Consider the following 23,218-nt stretch of genomic DNA (forward strand, 5'->3'; position numbering starts at 1 on the left):
CCTTTTGTGTCTGGTTTATTTCATTGAGCATAATGTTTTCAAGGTTTATCCAGTTGTAGCAGGTATTGTAACTTCATTTCCTTTTATGACTGAATAATACTGTAATTGTATGGATATACCACATTTTATTTATCCATTCATCTGTTGATGGACACTTGGATTGTTTTGACCTTCTGGCTGTTGTGAACAGTGCTACTATGAATATTCACGTACAAGTATCTGAGCCTTATTTTCGGTTCTTTTGGGTATATACCTCGGAGTGGAATTACTGAGTCATATGGTAATTCTGTGTTTAACTTTTTGAGGAACCACCAAACTATGATTAGTTTTTAATTCTAAAATATCCAGAATTTGTTTTAATTCTGCTTGTTTGGTACTCTTTCATTTTGAATACTCTGATTCATCCCAGGAATTGTAGCTATGCACGTTGAAACCCTAGAAGCAGTGCATCGAGAGAGTAGAAGACTTCCACCTATACAGAAGGTAATTATTCCAGACTACATGCTTTCAGAGTATAAAATCTCTTAAAAATAGCAACAGTAGACAGTTGTGCCCCAGAAAGTACCTTCTCCTAACCTTCTACAGAGACCAGCTCTAGTTTTAATGATGCATTAAACTTTGAGAGGAGTTTACATGTAGATCCTCATAAAAAAGTATAGTGAAACAGAATAGTGGATCAACAAAGGAGCAATCATAACCTCTTGTTGAGTCTACTTTTATAGGCGAGGCATAAATTATGAACATTCTAACTTCCAAGCCCAAGCCACGATTTTATGCCCTGCCTCTTTCCCCCCAAAAATGACTTAAGGCAATTACCATAAAATCACCAGGTTCCTGAATCTGTATGCATTACAAGCATACATCGCAAACATCTGGGAAGTCTATTAAAAATTGAGAGGCCTGAATCCCAGCCCAGCCTCCTGAATAGGAGTACCCTGGGACTTGGCCTGGGAATCTGTACTTTAACAAGCCTCCCAGATGATTATTTTGCAGTTAGTCTGGCACCACTCTGTGGAACCAGGGTTCAAGACCCTCTTACCTGTATAAGAGAACTACTAAAAATAAATTCAAAGGAGAAATCAGAAGCCAGATGGAAAGGAGAGATAATTCTATCAGAAATCTGACACACAGTGATCATTATACTTTGGCTTTACATTTAGCTCTGAGGTTCCTAGAGCCAACAAAAAGAATAGTGCTGATTTATATAGTTTTTATTGCTCAGTAAAAAAAGAATAATAAGCGTATTATATCTTCAGGAGAGATGGATTGTTTTGAACCCTTCTGGGAAGTGTATCATGTGGTTCCTTACTTCCCAAGATGTATAAATGGTCATAGCTTGGCCATTTTTTGTGTTAATCTTTATAAAAGGCTAAGAAAGGCTCTTCAAAGATGCATCCATTTTTAAAAAATATTTGTTTTTTCAATTTTCAAAGTAACAATGCTTTTGTATAAAATTGAAACATTAAAGAAGCACACATTGTACAAAATGGAAGTCCCCCATGGTCCTCCTCACCCCGACCTCTAACTCTTAACCATGATAGCACCACCTTTAACAGTTTGGTTCATATTCTAAAAGGGGATCATAATATACACACTGGTTGGTAGCTCTTTTTTTACTTAGCCATGTATTCTGGCATCTTTCTATGTTCACATATATAGATCCATGTCATTCTTTTTAATGGTTGCAAAATGTTCCATTGAATAGGTATTAGTAATTTCCAATGATTTTACTGTGAATAAGCAATGCTGAGAAGAATCTTTTTGCATTTGGATATAGAAACATCATTTCTGCCTCTTCCCAAATCTGTTTACTCATTTTGGCTACTTGGGAAGTCTGGCTCAAATTTTTTAGCTCTGTAACTGCAAAGATAACCTTGGTCTAAGGGTTGGAAATCCCACTAGAGTTGTGTTTAAATTAACTTTCTCTGTTGCTAGCCCAAGATTCTTAGACCTGCTCTACTGCCTGGAGAAGAAATTGTTTGTGAAGGTCTTCGAGTCCTGCTGGATCCTGATGGAAGAGAAGAAGCCACTGGAGGCCTTCTTGGAGGCCCTCAGCTCCTGCCAGCAGAAGGAGCCTTGTTCCTCACCACATACAGAATTCTGTTCAGAGGGACTCCCCATGATCAGCTAGGTATGGCTCATATAATGCCATCAGAACAGGGTTATCTATGTGCTGCATGAGGCTTCGATTCCATCTGTGTGCAGTGATTTGCGAGTCAGTTCAGATTCAGAGTAAGCCTTTTTACTACACAGATTTTTTTTAGAACTTTTGTCTGTCAAAGCTAATAATAATTTGGATCATAGATTCTTATTTGAAGAACCAAAGGTATCTTCTAGAGAGCAAACCACGGTTCATCCACTGAAACTATAATAATTTCATGAGGCAGCATTTTGTGACTTAGGGATATTCATAGTATCCAGCTACTAACATCCTCTGCTGATTTGCCCCACCTTCTGAGTCCTGCAGTAAACTGTAAGGCTGAGGTTTTCCAGACTCATGATCCCTTTTGTAGAAGGGTGTGCTAAGCATTGCAGGGCTGTACAGCACTAACTAACTAACCCCACTTCTCTCATTCCATTTCAACTAACCCCATTCCTCTCTTAGCAGACCTCTCTTCTATTCAGCAGACCTCTCTTCTAAGAAGATACCTCTCTTCTATTCACTAAACTCCCTCAACTTCTACTTACTACTACGCTCTACAATCTTCTGTATTAGCAAGGAATAGCATACCTTATCAAGTCTGAATTATCTTTTTCAAATCTCTATATAAACTATTCTGGTTGATAGGAAAAGCATATAAGGTTTTAGGTAAAATTATTGGACTCCAAATCAAGAAGCTCAGGTTTAGATCACTGTTGACCAATCTTGATATCTTAAGTGAGTCCCCTAACCTCTCTGAGTTTCAATTTCCCCTTTGATAAAATTAGGGAATTGGGCTTGCTTGGTGATAATGCAGTCGCTCTCAGCCTTGCCTGCGTACATGAATTATCTGGGAAGCTTTAGAAAAAAAGGTTTTTTTCTGGGCCTAATTCTCAAACAATTGAATTAGAATCTGTAATAGGATTCTAGGAGGGGGAACCCCCCCCAGGCATCTGTGTATTTTTGTTACATACTGAGGATTGAGAAACATTGGGATAAATGGTCACTAGAATTCTTTCCTCATCTGAAATTATTTATTCAATAGCATTTGATGAGTGTGTACTATGTGTTATGCACTTTGTTAGACAGTGGAATTCAGATTTATAAACTGTATTATCTTCAACATCTCACAGTTGTATAATCCCTTGCTTAGATAGAATCAAGATGGTTTATTGGTCATAAAGATTGCTTACCACATGAAAAGCAAAAAGCTTGTAAAATTCAATAAAGAAAATGAATCAGCAGGAATAGTTGTGCTCTTTTGAAAAAGAGTGAAAAGGAGAGCAAAATTTCTCAATCCTCTCCTGTCATGTTACTGTAAATAAATTACATTTGTATTTGTAAGCAAGTGTATTTTTAAAACTAAATATCTAGTACTTAAAGCATTTTCTTACTAAAACCTTTGTGAGCTCGGTGGCCATAAACATATATTTTGGGCATATAAATATATGAGATACTTGGTCATTTAAATTGCTCTAATTTATGTCTTTTAAAGAAATCAAAGCCATATTTAGTGTGAAAGCTTGTATTGGTCTCTTGTTTTTTCCTGACAATTTTTGGGTTAATTTCACATTTTAGGAAAATTATTTTCATCAGAGAAAAGTTTTGTATTTGCCTCTTTTATTTCTCTTTTTAAGTTAATTTAAATTTTAAAATTTCTCCTTTAATGCCACATAGAAATCTGATCATTTGACATGTGTTATATAAGTCATTTAATACATCTTAGAACTTAAATCCTGTGTATGTCTTGATTTTGTTTAGGCTCTAGGTACGAGTCTAATATAAGAGAATTTTCCAGGTTAGGAATTCAAAAGTTCAGGGACTGAGGAATTCTGATAATAATAAGTAGATTACTTAATATATGGGCTCTTAAGTCAGATAAACCTAGTTTAAATCTCACCCCCTTTGGCTTACTAGCTGAGGGGCCTTGCCCATTGCTCCTCCTTTCTGTTACTTGTACCACTGCCTGAAATGCCCACCCTTTCCCCCTCTGCAGATCCAAACCTACATTCTCTTCAACGCTCACCTTCTCTCTCACTTCTTCCAGGAATCAGTCTCTAGCCATCTAGCGTGCAGAAGTCTTCTCCCCTTCTGAAATATTTAAAGCCGTGTTCCCTCAAACCTAGGAGCTAATTGCATGTTGTTGTATTCTGTATTCTGCATGTGACTTTCCTCCCCCATGGGGAACTGTGAGCTCTCCAAGGGAAGCTTCATGTGTGCTGCTTCTTTTCTAGATGCTCATCTTCATACCCTCAGGTAGTTGATAAATAATTATTTGTATTTTCCCTTTCTTGCTTTACTATTTAAACTCCTGAAAATCTTGGGCCTAAGCCCAATCATATATCTTCTGAAGGCACATATACATAGTATAGCACCTTTATACAGAAACAAACTTTAACAATCTTTTCTGTTTTGCTTTATTATTACATTAAATATGATAAGTGTCTTTTCAATATTTGAAGATACTTCTTTTCTTCTGTATAAAACCTACCCTTCCTATAAGATACCTTAAACCAGATGATCTTGTGTGGCACATAATAGGCTGGGGAACTAGAATGAAGCCTGGCAGGCTGGGACAGTTCCTTCATTCTGGGAAAGGATTCTTTCTCAGGAATGAATTGCCATGCAACAAAACTAATGAATGCAATTCTAGAGTCGTGGCACTTTCTCTCACTGCATTCCTGGACATTGTCCTCTCCAGACACATTTCTCCGGCAGAGGCTGGTGAAATGAGCGCAGAGACTCTAAAAAAGAGCTCTAGAAAAGGGCTTCCCTGGTGGCGCAGTGGTTAAGAATCTGCCTGCCAATGCAGGGGACACGGGTTCGAGCCCTGGTCCGGGAAGATCCCACATGCCACGGGGCAGCTAAGCCCGTGAGCCACAACTACTGAGCCCACACACCACAACTACTGAAGCCCGCGTGCCTAGAGCCTGTGCTCCGCAACAAGAGAAGCCACCACAATGAGAAGCCCGCATGCAGCAACAAAGACCCAATGCAGCCAAAAATAAATAAATAAATTTATTTTTTAAAAATAAATGAGCTGTAAAGTGCTGTTGCTTAGTCTGTACCCTGTCTTCCTATAGTTGGTGAGCAGACAGTTGTGCGAAGTTTTCCCATTGCCTCCATCACCAAGGAGAAGAAGATCGCAATGCAGAACCAGCTACAACAGAACATGCAAGAAGGACTGCAGATCACATCAGCATCTTTTCAGGTATTAAGAAAGGGAGCCATTTGTCTGCTGTTTAAAAGTTTTCTACAAATGATGTCATGGCCACTTTCTTTTGATCATATGGTCAGGAGTTAGAGGATGAGGAGAATTAGAGGGTCTGAGAGGGTAATCTTTGATTGAGTCAACTCTTGAATGGTATTGGATTTAATCCTCCATTTCCTGAGCCCTGCAGTCAACTCAGAGTAATAACAGATTATCTGTTGATATTCAGTGATCTTAGAAATTCAGACACACACAGTTGACTCTTATCCTGTGCCAAGTCATACCTTAGTTTGGGTTTGATAAAGTCTTTAGACAGAAAGCATCTCTTGGGATCTATTTCAGAAGGAAATGCCCTGTGGCTCTTCTGTGGAAAAGGTAGAGCTCTGAGAATTATAGCTAGGTCTAAGGTTCTAAGTAACCCCTGATGAAGCAAAGGTTTTTTCAGGGAGCTCTGAACGTATCAGAACTTGTGAAATTATTGATGCAAACCAGACACTTGGAAGAGTGATCTTTTCTTAGTTTTCCTTTTTTTATAATTCTCGGTCTGCGACATTGTGCTCTTCTCACTCTTCCTGCCTTGTCTCTGACTTCTCAGATTTGCAGGGGTTCCAGTTCTTGCCTCGTTCCTTCCAGGCAAGAAGCCCTCCCTAGTACCTCCATATGCTAATTGTGTGAAATGTAAGTCTGCTGATCTCTAGGCCCAGACCTTCTCTGGTCACCTGAGAGTACTGACCTCCTAGAGATTTCTTCACTATTCCAACTGCCAAAGGACTCTAAACTAGAATGCTGCATGGGTCTACTGGGTAGGATTCTAGTCAAACTGAATTTTTTCTTCCTAGGTTTATAGTATCTCTGGGTAGGAAGAGACCTTCTTAGGCCAAATTCCCTATCTAGAACCAACAGTTAATAAATGAGAAGGACATGTTTCCTACTCCAGCCACTATAAGTTAATTTCCCTATCCCATCATAGAAAAGATAGTCTTGAATTCCCTGGCTGTCCAGTGGTTAGGACTCTGTGCTTTCACTGCCGAGGGCCTTGGGTTCATTCCCTGATCAGGAAACTAAGATCCCACAAGTTGTGTGGCTCAACCAAAAAAAAAAAAAAAAAAAGAAAAGAAATGAAAAGAAATTGAGAAAAGATAGTCTTAAAGAAACTCAACTTCAAGATACACGATTTTCCTTGCCAACTAACCATCTATAACAAGTAAACCTTTCTGAGCCTTTTTTATTTTTGAAATTTTTAAATTTTATTGCATGATATCCAAGGTCCCTTCAACTTCGAAACTCTTGCCATTTAGTATTATTATTTTTTTGTTATTTCAGTAATTTGGGGGAAGCTATCTGGAAATCCTTAATGTTTCTGATATGTTTAATTTCTTTTGTCCCTAGTTGATTAAAGTAGCATTTGATGAAGAAGTGAGTCCAGAAGTAGTAGAGATCTTTAGGAAACAGCTGATGAAGTTTCGTTATCCTCAGTCCATTTTTACCACCTTTGCTTTTGCTGCTGGACAAACTACCCCACAAATAATTTTACCCAAGCAGAAGGAAAAGAACACTTCCTTTCGGTAAGAAGACAGGTTTCTTCATTTCAGCCCTCCCATAGTTGACTGTCAGGCGAAGTGACCTATCTTTTGGGTCAATATGTGACTGTTCTTTTTGTTTGCGGTTTTGTCACACCCACTGAACCAAGCTCAGGAGTTATGGAACAGCAGCATCAATATATGTAACAATCATGTCCATTGCTCATGATGCATTTTTAGAATGTGAAATTCTGTTTTCCCTTTTTCCTGTACTGATCGCTTTCTAACTTCAGTTTTCATTAATATCCAGGCCTAGTAGACAGTTTTGCTCTGGTCTAGAGATGAGAATGTTTATTTTTTCTTTTTTGTAACTTTTTATTTAGATATAATTTCAAATTTATAGAGAAGTTACAACATGGTACAAAGGATTCCTGTATACCCTTTACCCAGATTCACCAGTTGTTTGTTTTATTCCATTTTCTTTATCATTTTCTCTCTCATATATATATTTTTTCTAAACCATTTGCGTTACATATATAATGCCCCTTTATCCTTAAATACATCAGTATACATTTCCTAAGAACAAAGACATTATCTTATATAACCACAGTACAGTAATCACAACCAGGAAATTTAATTGTCATAAAACTTTTACCTAACCCAGATTCCATATTCAAATTTTGCTTATGAGCCTTTACAGCTACTTTTTTTTCTGTCTGGTACAGGATCCAATCCAGGATCAGGCATTGCATTTACTTGTCATATTTCTTTAGTAGGAATACTTATTTTCTGATGAAAATGTTGAGGAATTCATGTTGAAACTTTTAAATTTCAGTTATTACAAAATAACAATTGCTTTAAAATTCTCTTCAGTTAGTGATAAAATATAAGGCTTAACATTTCAGTCCATTCATCATCAAACACCTGGAATTTGGACATCTGCTAGTACAAATTACATATTAGGGAGTACTCTGCAGATTTTGGAGAAAAGGCCTTCTTTTTGCCTGAAAGTGGGATAGGTTGGGGATTATAGGTGATTTGAGTCATTTCTAAACTGCATAGCTAGCCACTTGTACCGTTGTTACCTGGTGAGCAAAAGAGACCACGCATAGCCAGATATGAGATGCTGAAGAAGTATGAGCAGCTTTCTAGGCAATTACAATGGTGAGCTAAGCATCTTATCTTAGCACTGTGGGGTCACAGGGGAGCCTGTGATATTCATTATCTCAGCCCTCTATGGAAGAAACAAAGTTTTGTATGGTGTTTTATGTTTAGAAACTGTCAGGGTCGGGTTGGTTATATATATCTATAAAATCAAGCTGATTCTGTCAAGCTACAACAGAGATATAGCAATTTTAAATTCTTAAATATCTTAGAATTGTCTTGCATATATAAAACAAAAGATATAGCTCTAGCTGGAAAAAATTCAAAAATCCCATTAAGTTTAAGTTACACCTGAAGTGATTCACAATAGGCTTAATTTAGGAAGTACCAGTATTCTGTGATTTCTAACAACTATGTAAAACATGCTCATAACCCTCAGATTTACACTTCAGATCACTAAAGACAAGGACTGGCAAAACTATTTGACAACAAAAGAATCCTTACCACCTTTCATCGAATGACAAGAAAACACAAAAAGAGTTCTGTTCTTTGCAATAAAGAAGAACATAATCAAAAACAATCTTACTTGAAACCTTCATCTCAATATGATTATTCAGGAAATAGGTTCTTTGTTTAATTCTTTGAATTGTAGATATCTATACCCAGAATTTCTATCAGCAAGAAAAAGTAAACCATTTAAATAAAGTACTTTTAGGTCCAAATGACTTAAATCCTAGTTTCTCTTTAATTAAAGCTGACTCTCAAAAGGATACTCAAATTTCTGGTTTCTTATTTTTTCTCCTCTCAAAGAGGGGAATGATTTTACTCTTTTCTGTATCTCAGAAGGCTTCTAGTGTCAGAAGGCAGGACACCACACATACACATTTAAAACACTTAAGAAATAAGTAAAGGTGTTGCCAGTTATAATTGTCAAGATCTTAAAGAAAAACTTATGAGTTAGTAGAGAGTTTGAATCAGCAGAGAAGGAGGCAGGCTGGCTTTCCATGGAGGAGGACTTCCGCAAGCATAGTCTATGGGAACTGGTGGGGGGAGTAGCATGGATAACCAGAGTAGGTTAAGGACATGCTTGACCAAAAAGCCAAACTGAGGAGTTTAGATGGGGAATGATAAGTAGTTTGTGTCCCACTCTAGGTTCTTGCACTTTTTGCCTAAAACAGTGTCCTGATGACAGCAGTGTTTTATGGGAAATTAGTCTGCTGACATATAAAAAGTGATCTAAAGAAAGAGAGGCTTAATGAAGGTCTGGACAATGCTAGTGGCTGTGGGAATAGAGAAGAAACAAGTTGAGCAACGTAGGTATCAAAAAATATAAGTGGCATCTTCATATTAAATTGACATTCTCTTTGGTTTTGTGACTTGTAGCACCTTCTCAAAAACAATTGTGAAAGGTGCCAAAAGGGCAGGGAAAATGACGATTGGGCGGCAGTATTTATTGAAGAGGAGGACAGGGACAATTGTGGAAGAGAGAGTGAACCGTCCTGGATGGAATGAAGAGGATGACATATCTGGTATGTGAGAACTTGTTTTTCCTTCATGAATGAACTTTGTATCTTTCTTCTTATATGAGTAAGAACAAGAGACTAAGACATAGTTGCACTTAAACCTGACTCTCAAAAACCTAGATCTATCTAATAAGATGAGAGGCACTTACCAGCTTCTCAGAACTGGAAAAAAAAAATTTTTATTTTCCCAATATTCCATTGTTCAGATAAGATTTTGTTAAGTTATATTCCTCCTCTACCAAATCCATAGAGCTGATTGGCCACTGTTATGTGGGTCTCATTAAAGGGAAAAAGAAAGAAACCCCACTACATAGAAAATTTAGGTATAAAGTAGTCCCCCATACGTTATTGTTATGGAATAAGAATAAGGAAATAAGGGCATTAAATATTCAAAGTTGAAGATTTGAGGTTTTGGTAAGAACATTGTGGGTGCTCTTAATCAAAATGGGGGCCTAAGATGAAGGCACTCTTAGATGATAAGAAAAAAGTGCCTGCTAAATATTTAAAAGAGCAGAATCTGGGAAGTGGAGATAACTCTCCGTCAGGAAAATAAAGGCAGAAAACTAGCAGCAAAAGGTTATTCCTTAACCTAGTGTCAAGTATGCTTATGGAATTAACACTAGAGAGAATCTGGTCTAATAGAGAGGATGCCATTGTACCCTTTTCTTTCTCAGGCTCTTAGACTCAATCAGTGATTATACAACTGCTACTTTTACTCCTACTAATAACAACAAGAACATTTTAAAGATAGAAACCTCACCTTTAGAGAGCTCACTAGCTAAAGGTCTCCATTTCAGTATGTGTATCTACGGGCTTGCCTCTGGGGGCAGTGAAAAGACCATTTATTGGAACCCTGGCTTCTCACAGTCACATGGAAAGCCATACAAAAACTACTGCTACCCATCACTATTGACTTCTAATTCAAAGATTTTATGACTTCACAGAACAAAAACTTATTCTATGATAGTTATTCCACCAAAAGACCAAATTATATAATGCTCTTTGCTCCTCTGAAGAGGCCAACACAAATAAAACTGATACCTAATGATATATTTGCATTGTGAAGTTCACAAACTAAAGCACAAAGTCTTATAGAGATAAGCTGGGGTTTTTTTTTTCCTTTTAATGGAAGAGAGCCATATCATTCCCTTTGACTTTAGAACTTTGAGTACATTTCCAAAAACTTTGAAAGCTTAATTTGACTTCTCTCACTTTAAAAATAAACAGGGAAGTAAGTAAAGATAGTCTTTAACATGGAAATTTTTTTTTTTTTTAGTTAGAACATGCAGTACCAATTAGGAATGTTGTTTTTTTAAAAAATCCTCCCTAAAATACTTCATTATTGGGAATTCTTCCAACATCTAAAATCTTAAAGGATTCTGTAACCTGCGATTGCAAAATTGTGAGGGAGTTTCCCATATATACCACATCCTCTGACAAAATATAACTTCTACGAAATACAACTCCTTCATACCTAAGAAAGGTCATTTCCCACTAGTGAACTTCTGCTTAATCTAAAAATTTCTAATAAAAATTTATGCTGTTTGAAGTTAACTGAAACCTGGAATGATGAGTTTGTGTAGTGATCATGTTAGAGATCAGTTTTACTGACAGGTTAGTCTCTCACAAAGTATGAATGTTTATTCTATAGAGTCCTAAACAGAAATCACTGCAGGTGGACATCAATAAGCAAGCCTGACTGAAACAGAAAAATATGGGTAATGAATTCAAAATTAGATTGTTTTTAGAAATTTTGAGTTAATTTCCCTGATACTTTGAGTTAGTTGAGCTCCTGATGTTTTATTTCCTGACTATTACAGTTTTAATTTATGTTTAAGCATAATGATGCCTCAGAGAAGTTACATGATTTAATTTTGGTATACATAGCACCTGTAGCCCTAATATAAACCTCTCTTGGTTAAGTATCCTCTTCAGAAGGAAGTTTTTAATCCTCTACTTTGAGCTATATCATTTCTTCAAAACCTGTTTCTTCCTTCACAGTTTCAGATGATAGTGAACTCCCCACAAGTACCACCCTGAAGGCTTCGGAGAAATCTACAATGGAACAGTTAGTGGAAAAAGCTTGTTTCAGAGACTATCAGCGTTTAGGTTTGGGAACCATAAGTAGCAGCTCTTCTCGCTCAAAACCAGAGTACTTTCGAATCACTGCCTCCAACAGGATGTACTCACTCTGCCGGAGGTAAGTCTGTTGGTGGTGTCCAAAAAGAGACCTTTCCTTCCTTCCATTTGCATCTTGAATGGGCTATTTGCATCCATAGCACAGAGAGAAAGAGAGATGCTAGAAAACAGGAGCAAGGTGTCCAGGGGTATGTGTGTTTAAGGGACACTTTTTATGCAGCATGTGCAAGCATCTCACTGACATTCTCAGAAGTAGTTATATCACTGAACAGTGCCTATATTAGATCAGAAAGTGAATGGTAAAAGTTTTTGTCCGCTTTATGAATTTCCCATATTTGTCTTTCTCTTCCCATTTGCCTCTCTTCTAACATGTCTGAGATAACTTGAGTAAGAATAGATTTGCCCAGGCAGAGAGGAGAGATGAAAATCTGCTATAGGTCAGGGGTCTGCAAACTTTTTCTTTAAAGGGCCAAATAGTACATACATATTTTCAGTTTTGCAGGGTATATGTTCTCTCATTGCAACTACTCAACTCTGCCACTGAAGCAGCCATAGACGGCACATAAATAAATGGGCAAGGCCAGTTTTGGCCCACAGGCTGTAATTTGCTAACCCAAGTGTAGGTAGGGTTTCCTTATGCTGTCTAATTAGAATTTTTTCAGGAGATATTACTTAAAGAATGTAAATGAACACATGTTCTTTTTTCTGTTCTTTTGTCTATTGCTGTTTTATATATCTGTTAAGCCCTATTCCATGCTTTATATCTTTTAAAACTACATTTCTACCATCCACAAGTTTAATCATTTTCATTTCCAGGTAAATTCTATTCTTTGCATTTATAAATTACTGGTTTGATTAAATACAATAATGCTGTGAAAGTACTTTGTAAGTTGTAAGCCTTGTACATATCTTAGAAAGTTGTCTTAATGTTACTATTAGTTTCAATCCTACTGTTCTCAAAGAACTATAGATATCTCATTTTAAATGACAATTTAAATGTACAAATACCAATGTGAAACTTGAGAAACAGATTGGGAGTATAGTGTGAGATTTGGGACAGATAAAATTTTTGCATTAAGTACTGAAAGGCTGTGATTTTGTTGAGTATGCAGTAATTTTCCTGATACTCTATCATTCTAACTATATTCTCTTTGTATATAAGTGTAAGCAAAGGTGTAAGGCGTGATGTCCTACTATTTGAGAAGCTTGCTATCAAAATCATACCTGACAGTGAGAAAACAGACATTATTTATCATTTCAATCTGTCAGAAACAAAATAAAATCTTAACAGACCACTTATTAGAACACTTATTATAAAGAACTTATGGTGATATTAAATAACATAAATCCCTCAAGCTATTAGAAGGAAGGAAATGGAATAATAAAAAATAATCCAAAAGAAGGCAAGAAAGGAGAGAAAAGGAAGTATGGAACAGATGGGACAAATAGAAAGCAAAGAGTAAGATGGTAAATTTAAATTCAAATATATCAGTAATTATGTTACTTATAAATTGACAAATGCTCCAATTAAAAGAAAAAGATAATCAGAATTTTTTAAGCTTTATGCTGCTTTTAAGGGCTTTATCTAATGTACAAGATTACAAAAAGGTTGAAAGTGAACAGAAAGAATACACCATGCAAAACTACCTTTAAAAAAACCTATTGTCACTATATAAATATTAAAGTAGATTTTTAAAGTAAAATTTTACTAGCAATAAAAAAGGATAGTTCATAATGACAAAAGTTTCATTTCATGCAGAATTTATTATAAACAAGTATAGTTTATTACAAGAATACAGAACTGGCTTGACAATTGAAAATTAATCGGCATAGTTCACCACATTAAAAGAATTACGAAGTGTTTTAAGTTCATTATATACAGAAAAGCATTTTATAAAGTGTAATATATATTTATGATTTTTTACAGAAGAACCCTAAGCAAATTGGAAATACAGGGGAAGCTCCTTAATCTCCTAAGTGTCTAAAAAAATCCTATAGCAAAAATTACTTAATGGTAAACTATTGAAAACTTGTACTCTGAGATCAGGAAAAGAATGCCCACTATCACCACTTCCAGTCAGTGTTGTACTAGAGGTCTTAGGAAGTACAAAAAGACTAGAAAAATAGATAATAAAAGTCAGAAAGATTGAAAAGAAAGAAATAAAACTGTATTATTCACAGATGATCTGATTATACACATAGAAAATCTGAAGGAATCAACAGATAAACTTGTTATATTAATAAGTGAATTTAATAAGGTCACTGGTACAAGGTCATTATACAAAAATTAGTCATATATGTACCAAAAACAAATAATTAAAATATGAAATTTTAAATGATGTTATTTTAGTACTACTGATACTACTTAAAGTCGCACTAAAAAACATTAAATACTTAGGAATAAATCTAATACAAGATGCGTAAGACCTCTACATGGAACAGTCAAAACAATATTAAGGATCATTAAAGATACAAATAAATAGATATTTAATGTTCTTGGACTAGAATATTCAATATTCTAAAACTGCGATTTCTCCAGACATTGATCTATAGATTCAATGCAGTCCCAATCAAAATCCCAGAAAAATGTTTACAGAAATTGAAAAGATGATTCTAAGAGTTACACTAAAATGCAAAAGGCTAGAGGTAGTCAGGATAGTCTTATAGAATAACACTGCAGGATATCAAGACTTCTTATAAAGCTACAGTAATTAAGGCAGTATGGGATGTACACAGGAATAGACAAACAGACCACTAGAGCAAAAGAGGGAATATAGAAATATCTCAACATATAAGAACACTGGGTTTAAGATAAAGATAGCACTTAAGAGCAGTGGATAAAAGATGTTTTTTTCAATATATGGTGCTGGATATCCATACAAGAAAAAAATTAATTTTGACCTCTACCTTACACTGCATAGACAAAAATCAATTCCCATTGATCTGTAGATCTACCCGTAAAAGGTTAAAATAATTAAAAGCTTCCAGAAGACAGGAGAATATCTTCATGACCTTGAAGTAGGGAAAGATTTAAGACAGGAAAAACACTATCCAGAAAGTAAAAAATTGATAAATTAAGAAGTCTTATATATCAGAAGACATCATTAAGAGAGTAAAAAGGCAATAACTAATGGCAGAGGATATCCTCTTTTGTGAGGATATCCTGGTGGGCAATAAATATCTGAAAAGATGCTTGTATGGCTGTTAGCATAACTGATGCCATCTTGGGCCCTTACGGTTTCTCCTGTCTTTCGCTGACCCTACCAAGCACTGTACTATGCAGTGAATCACTTCTCTGTCATCAAGAGCTTTGTAGTTAATAGATATTGTTTAATGATCATTAGGACCAGGTAGCCTCTATGCTCTGTTAGTCCCCAAACAATGATGAAAACCTTCCCTTAAGTATTCCCAGTACCCATGAGAGTAGTTACCTATTCATATCTCTTAACTTGAGAATGCACATCCTGTTTCCAAGCACCTACCCCCATACCCTAGGTTAACTATAAAATTGTCCCAGTGGCCCCTCAGTGGCTTGGAGTGCAGTTGAGAATGTTTCCTCATCATTATTCACCCGATCTAGATCCCACCCTATGAGTTAGTTACCCTGTAATAAACTGATCCATTAATTATATGGAGCTGCCTGTCTGATTTTTTAGTCTCAAGATGCCTTCTCAGTTTGGTGGGTACTTTTGGTTCCCTCCATCCTCCAACAATGCTCAACCTATTAGTCTTCAGATAAATACAAATTAAAGTCCCAGTGAGACTGCTTTATACCTGCAAAAATGGCTAAAATTTAAAAGACCAACAATACAAAATGCTAGTAAAAATGTTGAGCAAGTAGAACTCTTTATTGCTGGTGTGACTGTAAATTGGTTAAACAGCTTTAGAAAGCTGTCTGGCAGCATCTACTAAACTTCTAGACATGTATTGAACAGTGCACAATCTGTCATGTATCTGTTGGAAATTCTACTCCATCTAGGAATGCATATCTTCTCCCAAAAGACAACTGCAAGAATGTTCATGGCAACGTGTTTCTTACATAGTCAAAAACTAGAAACTACTCAAAATCAACAACAGAAGAATAGATAAATAGTATAATCACATAGTGGGCTACTATATAGCAATGAAAATGAACAGACTACAGTTATATGCAAAGGCTTGGATGGGTCTCATAAACATACTGTTGATCAAAAGAAGCCAGACACAAAAAAATAAATTCTATTCGTTCCTTTTTTATTCAAAAAAACAGGCAAAACTCATCGATGTTGTTAGCAGTCAAGGATAGTGATAATCTTTGAGGAGGAAGAGGGAGAAATAGTGATTGGGAGGTGACACAGGGGATGCTGGTTATGGTCCATTTCTTGACCTAGGTGCTAGTGATATGGATTTCTAAAAAGAAATAGAGGGCCCTAAATAATGGAACTGCTTTTCAAGTCTTCTTGAATGATTATGTCTATAGCTAGGTCTCTTTATCAGTTTGTGGTATTAGAAGAATACAGCCTGTAACTTCCTGAAGCATGGAAGTACTAGGTTTTCAGAATACTTCCAAGGTATCTCTGGTTAAGTATTAATGTCACTGATTTGTGCACGGAAAATGGCTAACATGTTAAATTTCATGTTAGGTTTATTTTACCACAATAAAAAAAGTCACAAAAAAAGACATGGATTAGAGGTTAGGAAGTTATTAATATGAAATCTCTTTGGTCTAATATTTCTAAATAAACTAAAGGAAAGAAATGCTCTGAAAGCTGCCTGTCTTCTAGTACTTAGTAATCTTTAAAAACAAGGTCTCTTGCCTGTTTTTCATTTTCCCAGCATCATATCCTGTAACTTTACGAGCTAATCTTTTTTTTTAATTATCAACATGTAGTGTTAATAAAATATTTAAACGCACTTGACATTTGAACGAATTGTTTTCATACCAAAGATCATTTAGTTTTGATTTTTAATCCTTTCACCATCTCTGGCAGTCTAAATATTAGTGTACTCTATTCTCTGTTGTCATTTCAGCAATCCAATGAGTTGACAGTTTGATTTGTCATTCTCATAAAGTTGACACTAATACATTAACCTTGGGACTTCCCTGGTGGCACAGTGGTTAAGAATCCGCCTGCCAGTGCAGGAGACATGGGTTCGATCCCTGGTCCAGGAAGATCCCACATGCCGCATATCATCTAAGCCCGTGAGCCACCACTACTGAAGCCTGTGCGTCTAGAGTCCATGCTCTGCAACAAGAGAAGCCACTGCAATGAGAAGCCTGCACACAGCAACGAAGACCCAACATAGCCATAAATTAATTAATTAATTTTTAAAAATACATTAATCTTGCAATCTTTATTTCAAGTCATGTATAAGGCAAGGGAAATCACGTTTAACAGAAGCCTTTTTAATAATTCTTTGTAACGTTTTCATTTTCTAAGCTTGTTCCTTAGCAAAAGGCTGCAGTATCACTGAAGGAGGCTTATTAAAAATAATAATAATAATACAGATTAGTGGATGAGTTAGCTGTCTTCACCATCTAGGCCTTTTCTTCTCAAACCCTAAAGAACTGAGTTAAAACTTAGTTTCATGTTTGAAATATATGTCTTACCACTCCACCAATATGTTTGAGTCTTAGAAAATTACTATGATATTATGATATTCATGTTCTTATATTCTCTTTCTCTCCATTTCTTTTTTCTTCTCCTCTCCCCACCCCTCCTCGCCCATCCAAATTATTCTCTTTCTCCCTTCCATGTCCCTAAAGCTATCCTGGCCTCTTAGTTGTACCTCAAGCTGTACAGGACAGTAGTTTACCAAGAGTAGCCCGCTGCTATCGACACAATCGCCTGCCTGTTGTATGTTGGAAGAACTCAAGAAGCAGTACCCTGCTTCTGCGATCTGGAGGATTCCATGGGAAGGGAGTAGTTGGCCTTTTTAAATCTCAGAACTCCCCTCAGGCAGGTAAGCGGCTCTCTTACAGCAGTATTCTGATCCTTCCACTTCAGAGTATTCCAAAAAATGAAGGAAGTAAAATCTGGGAATGCCAGTTGTACCCTTTCATCGAGCCTCTCACACATAGCCTTTTCCACGGTGCTATATACATGTACAGCTTAAGAACTAGACTTGACAATGTGGTGCTCCACCTTGAATTTGCCATCTTGCTTAATATGTCTGTTTATATTTGGATTTTAATAGAAATTAACATAATGAAGTCTTTGGTTCTAGGCTGTTTTCACTTCACAAACCAGAGTATCCACAGATGGAAACAGGTTACATATACTAATCATTTTCTTTTCTTTTGGGAAGCATTCAAATATATTTAACCGCTTCAGAAGCAAATAGGGATTCTGTCCCACGTGGTATAAGATATCCTATCTCATTCCTACAACACACACACACACACACACACACACACACACACACACACACACACACGCAAACTAATGACCAAAATGCTGCTTTAGGAGCTCTCAAGCAGAGAGGTTTTCAGGAAGCCAGAGGCTGGCCAACTTAAAAAAGATACACTAAGTGCACTGCCCCTTTTTCTGAGGATATTTTTGAGCACGATGTCTGAGGTCTGAGGTCAGTCGGGAGCTATATTTTGCTAAGCTTTTTCATAACTTCTAGCTTAAAGTAGATGCTCAATAAAATTAAACAAGGACCGCTAAGATATCAGATCCAGTTTAGGGATGGCTGCTGCATTCTTTCCTCTTTGGAAATGAACTCACTCAAGTTCAGTGGTTCAGTAGGTAGAACCATGTGCTTTTTGATATCTCTTCTTTATTCTCATCTGTTCCTTCCTGAAAGTTAAAAGTTGGCCAGTACATCTTTGATCATTCAGTTGACTGAGGGCATGACACACACCACGCTATATTATTATTGTTGTTGTTGTTATTGTTATTATTTCACCTGGCATTTTTGTGTAATTGAAGGCAGTTGGCTTTTAACTTTTTCTGCCCAGAGGAATCCTCCCAAGCCACATAATGGGTATAATAGAACACAGCATATGTAGGTTATATAAAGAGAGAGAATCATTTCAGCATTAATGCATTAATGAGCATATCACTAAGCATTAATGAGCATATCACTGAACTTTTAGTTAGAAAAATTGAAATTGTTTTATTCCACTGGTTTCTTATTTTTCAATATTTCACATTTTTGAGCTCACACATTTGCTCACATTTTAATATCTTTGAAATTGGAATGCAACTTACAATTCATGTGACAGAAATAATTGTGTCATGGTTTAAATGGCAGAGTTTTTTAGTCTTAGTACATAAAATTGTGGTGCATCTTATAATTGATGACATTTTAGAGTTTATAAAATATGATGGCACCTTAAAGTTGATAAAATACAAAAATATAGTAATGCTAACTATTTATTTCCTATTCACCTTGTAAGAAAATTTGTTAATATCTATTGTCCTTCCAGTGAATCCCTCCCGATGCCACTTTAAAGTGCCTGGGCCAATTTCAGTGATTCTGTTTTACTCCACACAAGCCAGGCTCAGACTCCCTCCAACCCAGACTTGCTCTGACAGTTGTTTCCATCTGTGCATACTTTTTGATCCTCTTTCAAAAGGACCAGGGAATTGAGCAGCAGCTGCTCTTGTCTTCTCATCTTCCTCCTCTCTTTCCACAACAACCCTCTACAAGTTCATATCCCCTAGGCCTATGTGACAGAATTGGAATAAAATTACTGGTACTGGGATATTCTCACCTCTGCCCATTCTGGGATGCTGAGGGAAACTGCTCTATCCTTTGCTCCCAAACAGTGGCATGGACAGAGTGGTTGGGGGAGATCATCAAGGACATGCTGTCTTTTATGAATCTTTATTTTGAGTTGATTGGTTGATGACAAACTGCACCTGTGCTTGGAAGGACCGGCTGTATGTTGGTTTTCCAGACCTGGGCTCTTTCTGGGAGGATGATGGGGCAATCAAGAAGTAGGTGTGGTGAAACCAATATCATAGGAGGATTAGCCATTTAATAGTTTGGAGCTTTAAGTGGGGCTGGTTTCTATATTTGGGTACGGTAACTTGAAGACCATATATAGAAAGAATAAGCGTATGTATGTAGAGAGAGCCTGTTTTATTAACATAGATACAGTTTGTTTTATGTAATATCTTTTCCTTTTATAGCTCCTACCTCCTCTTTAGAATCTTCCAGTAGCATAGAACAAGAAAAGTACTTGCAAGCCTTACTGAGTGCAGTTTCTGTCCATCAGAAACTCAGTGGCAATAACACCCTTACTGTCAGGCCAGCACTTGCTCTGTCTCCAGGTAAGTTCTAATAATATTTTTCTTCTTGACAACTGTGAAAGGTCATATTCATTCCTAGGGTTAGTCTCTTTAGTTATTTGCATTGTTCCTTCAACATGACCCCTTAATGTTTTACCTTGTGGGGCTATAACTTTATTTTATTTAGACATCAGGGTACCACTATTAACTTCTAGTAAATAGTAACCAACTTTAGAGATTTAATTATTTCCTTTTTAAAAGAGTAATAGGAGAGGTGGTGGAAAACATAAAGTCATGTGGGATTTTTTTTTTTCCTGGAATCTGTTTTACATAGACTTTAAAATATTACAGAGTTGAATGTGTAAGTTGAACATGTTTATTAAATGTATATTTATTAAAATCATCATGTATAACTTTGAAATTCCTGACATTTCTGCAGCCTTTTATGATTTGCAGTACAGTTTGTTTTCACTAGATTTGGATGAAGCCATTAAGACTTGTACTAATATTCTGTTTCAGTTATCATGTGATGGAACCCCAAAGGGTTCATGTAGAGGTAACCCTAATGTGTTAGACACAGGAGCATGCGACTTGAGAAGTTGGTCTCCTTGGCTTAATCAGCTATTTGAATAGCTCAACATAAGCAGAAAGTGGCTTTTCTTGTAAAGTAACACCATGCATGCCTTGTTTCATTTATCATTAAATTCTCTGATTGCACTTGCCAAACCTAACTCTCTATAATCTTGCAGATGTGTGTATCTCTGAGGAAATAGTAACAGTGCCTTGTTATCTCTATTAAAGCTTTGGGTACTTAAAAAGTACAATGTTTGGCAGCAATTAGACATGCTACACATGAAGATAACTTTTTGTCATTTGAGTAATGTTAACCCGAACGACATGGTTTTTGTTCTTCTTTTTGGCTGACTTTAGGGACTGAAAGGAGGACTTCAAGAATGTCCACTGTGCTTAAGCAGGTAGTGCCAGGACATTTGGATGTAAACCCATCCAATAGCTTTGCTCGAGGAGGTTAGTAAGATTGATTTTATAACTGAGCACTGATACAACCTTAAAAGCAGAAAACTTTTTTCTAGATAGTGATACTTCAAATCAACTAATTATGGTTAAATTTGTTTTTAATTACCCTTTTCTAAACGAATGATCAAATTTATTACTAGCATGGTGACAGATGAGTTTAGCCTCGTGGGACAAGAGGTATAATAATTGCTGAAATCTTAACATACTGATGAGTTTGGAAGCACTGGGAGAGGAGGGGAACATATCTAAATGGTGACTCAGCTCTGGCAGCATTCCATGATGCTTCAAGTTTGCAGTGCAGAAAGGCTGAGCACAGAAGCATAGACAGTTAGGGAGACATGATTCCAGACTCAAAGGCTGTGCCTCCAGTGCCTGTTATCTTTACTCCTGTTCTCTGAAGTGCTAGTTTGAGGAGTAAGAGACAGTGGTTCAGAATCAACATAAAGACTCTATTTTACAAAATTCACTTTTTTTCCTTTTGAAAACCAAGATTGCTATGCACATCTCCTGGCAGCCATACTGATTCTTTAGATACTTTTTTCCCTACCTCATCAGAACTTTCTATGATGGCAGAATTTCCTAAGAGCTTTCACCCTTCTTCAAGTATCTTCCTAATCAGGCCTTAAGGTCATTGTATTAGTTTGCTAGGGCTACTGTAACAAAGTGCCACAAACTGTGTGGCTTAAACAACCATTTGTCTCACAGTTCCGGAGGCTAGAAGTCCAAAACGAAGGTGTTGTCAGGGTTGGCTCCCTTGGGGGGCCGTGAGGAATAATCTGTTCCACGCCTTTCCCCTAGCTTCTGGTGGTTTGCTGGCAATTTTTGGCATTTCTTAGCTTGTAGAAGCATCAGCCATATCGCTGCCTTCATCTTTACATGACATTTTCCCTGTGCATCTGTCTCCACATTTCCCCTTTCATAAGGACACCAATCATGCTGAATTAGGGGTCCACCCCACTCCAGTGTGACCTCATCTAATTACATCTGCAGTGACCCTATCTCCAAATAAGGTCACATTTTCTGAGGTACTGGGGGTTAGGACTACATCATAAGAAATTTGACAGGGGGTAGGGACACAGTTAAACCCATAACAGTCATATGTAACTTTTTCCAGAACTTTTAAAATACTATTGTTTTAAAGTTGAAGACACAAACTTCATTCTTTTCATCATTTCTTTCTTGGTGAATCTGAACTAAAAGATAGTACAGTGACTTTCTCCTAAGGTTTCTGGTATTTTTGTTGCCAAGAACTCCTGTCAGAATTTGGTTCGACGTTGCAGTTCTTATTGCTTTATTTGCCATCTGAAAGCTTATATTAGCAGGCACGTCAGAAACTTTTCCCTTTAACTTTTAGTAGGGTGCAACTTCTGGCATATGTCTGGTTAGCTGAAGTCTTCCCATCCCCACCCTGCTCTTGAGTTTTGCCTTTGTAAACTTCATCAACAACATGTTATCTCTTCCTCCATTGGGCCAGGTGACCCATAATATAAATTTTAGGTACAAAACTGTCTCTCCTTCTGTGTTGGTACCTAAGGCACAAGGATATTCACCAATCTGTTTCAACTACATTATCTTTGCTTTTTTTACATTGGCCTCAGACTCATGGCTTTTTTATACAAGGGATTCCCCACTAGTGGTTACATTCTAGTCATGAGTCCATTCTTTGCTATTCTCAAAGGTACCTGGAAGGCTGTATTTACATTTTAGGATTAAAATCTCCTATTTAATCTGTTTATGACCCTTTCTATGCATAATGAGGCCATAATTATTATTTCTGACCCCCTTCCCAAATATTTTCTTCTGAAAATTCCTGTAAACTTAGTGTGTTTCCTTATGACAATTTTTTGCTCCTAACCAGGTCCCTTCATTCTGGTATCTTAAGCTAGGATCCAGAAACGCAAATCTTATTATTTTCCTCCATCTCTTAATTCTTCATTCCCAAAGCCTCCAAATCTCCCAAGGTCCCAGTGATTAACTGGAAGATGAGATACGGCTGTTTCCTGGCACCTTCAACTTCTTCTGTGATCCCTGGCGCTGCTTTCCTTTGTCTCCTCTGATAGCATCATCCCTCTCACATAGAGAAGCAGGAATGGACTGGGGCAAGCAAGTTTGGGAATTCTCAGAAGATTCCCTATTAACATGAACATGGCAGGTAGACGCACACTCAGATTGGCCAGGGCAAGACTATATGTAGACACCTGCATGCCCTGACATTAGTTCATTTCCTTGTTCCCACCCTCGAGTACAGAGTCTCTTCATTCTTCCAGAGAGCTGGGTACCACTTCTCCAGCAGTTCCTCATTTACCCTGTGTGGGAAGAGCCTC

At 36.9% G+C, this 23,218-nt stretch overlaps 1 protein-coding gene across 5 annotated transcripts in view; it reads left to right on the forward strand.

Moving 5' to 3' along the window:
- Positions 1–23,218, forward strand: part of SBF2 (SET binding factor 2) — a 469,751-nt gene that overhangs the window by 402,210 nt on the left and 44,323 nt on the right. For 3 of the 5 annotated variants that reach the window (XM_060303511.1, XM_030831355.2, XM_060303513.1), the window contains 9 exons: positions 410–483; positions 1,936–2,131; positions 5,224–5,351; positions 6,741–6,916; positions 9,359–9,504; positions 11,500–11,698; positions 17,384–17,580; positions 19,761–19,901; positions 20,790–20,885. In XM_060303511.1, coding sequence (XP_060159494.1) covers positions 410–483; positions 1,936–2,131; positions 5,224–5,351; positions 6,741–6,916; positions 9,359–9,504; positions 11,500–11,698; positions 17,384–17,580; positions 19,761–19,901; positions 20,790–20,885 — 1,353 coding nt within the window. The remainder of the gene's footprint in view (positions 1–409; positions 484–1,935; positions 2,132–5,223; positions 5,352–6,740; positions 6,917–9,358; positions 9,505–11,499; positions 11,699–17,383; positions 17,581–19,760; positions 19,902–20,789; positions 20,886–23,218) is intronic. The other 2 variants (XM_060303512.1, XM_030831356.2) reach the window with 1 other exon arrangement.

Source organism: Globicephala melas, chromosome 8, assembly GCF_963455315.2.
Source record: "Globicephala melas chromosome 8, mGloMel1.2, whole genome shotgun sequence".
Lineage (NCBI taxonomy): Eukaryota > Metazoa > Chordata > Mammalia > Artiodactyla > Delphinidae > Globicephala > Globicephala melas.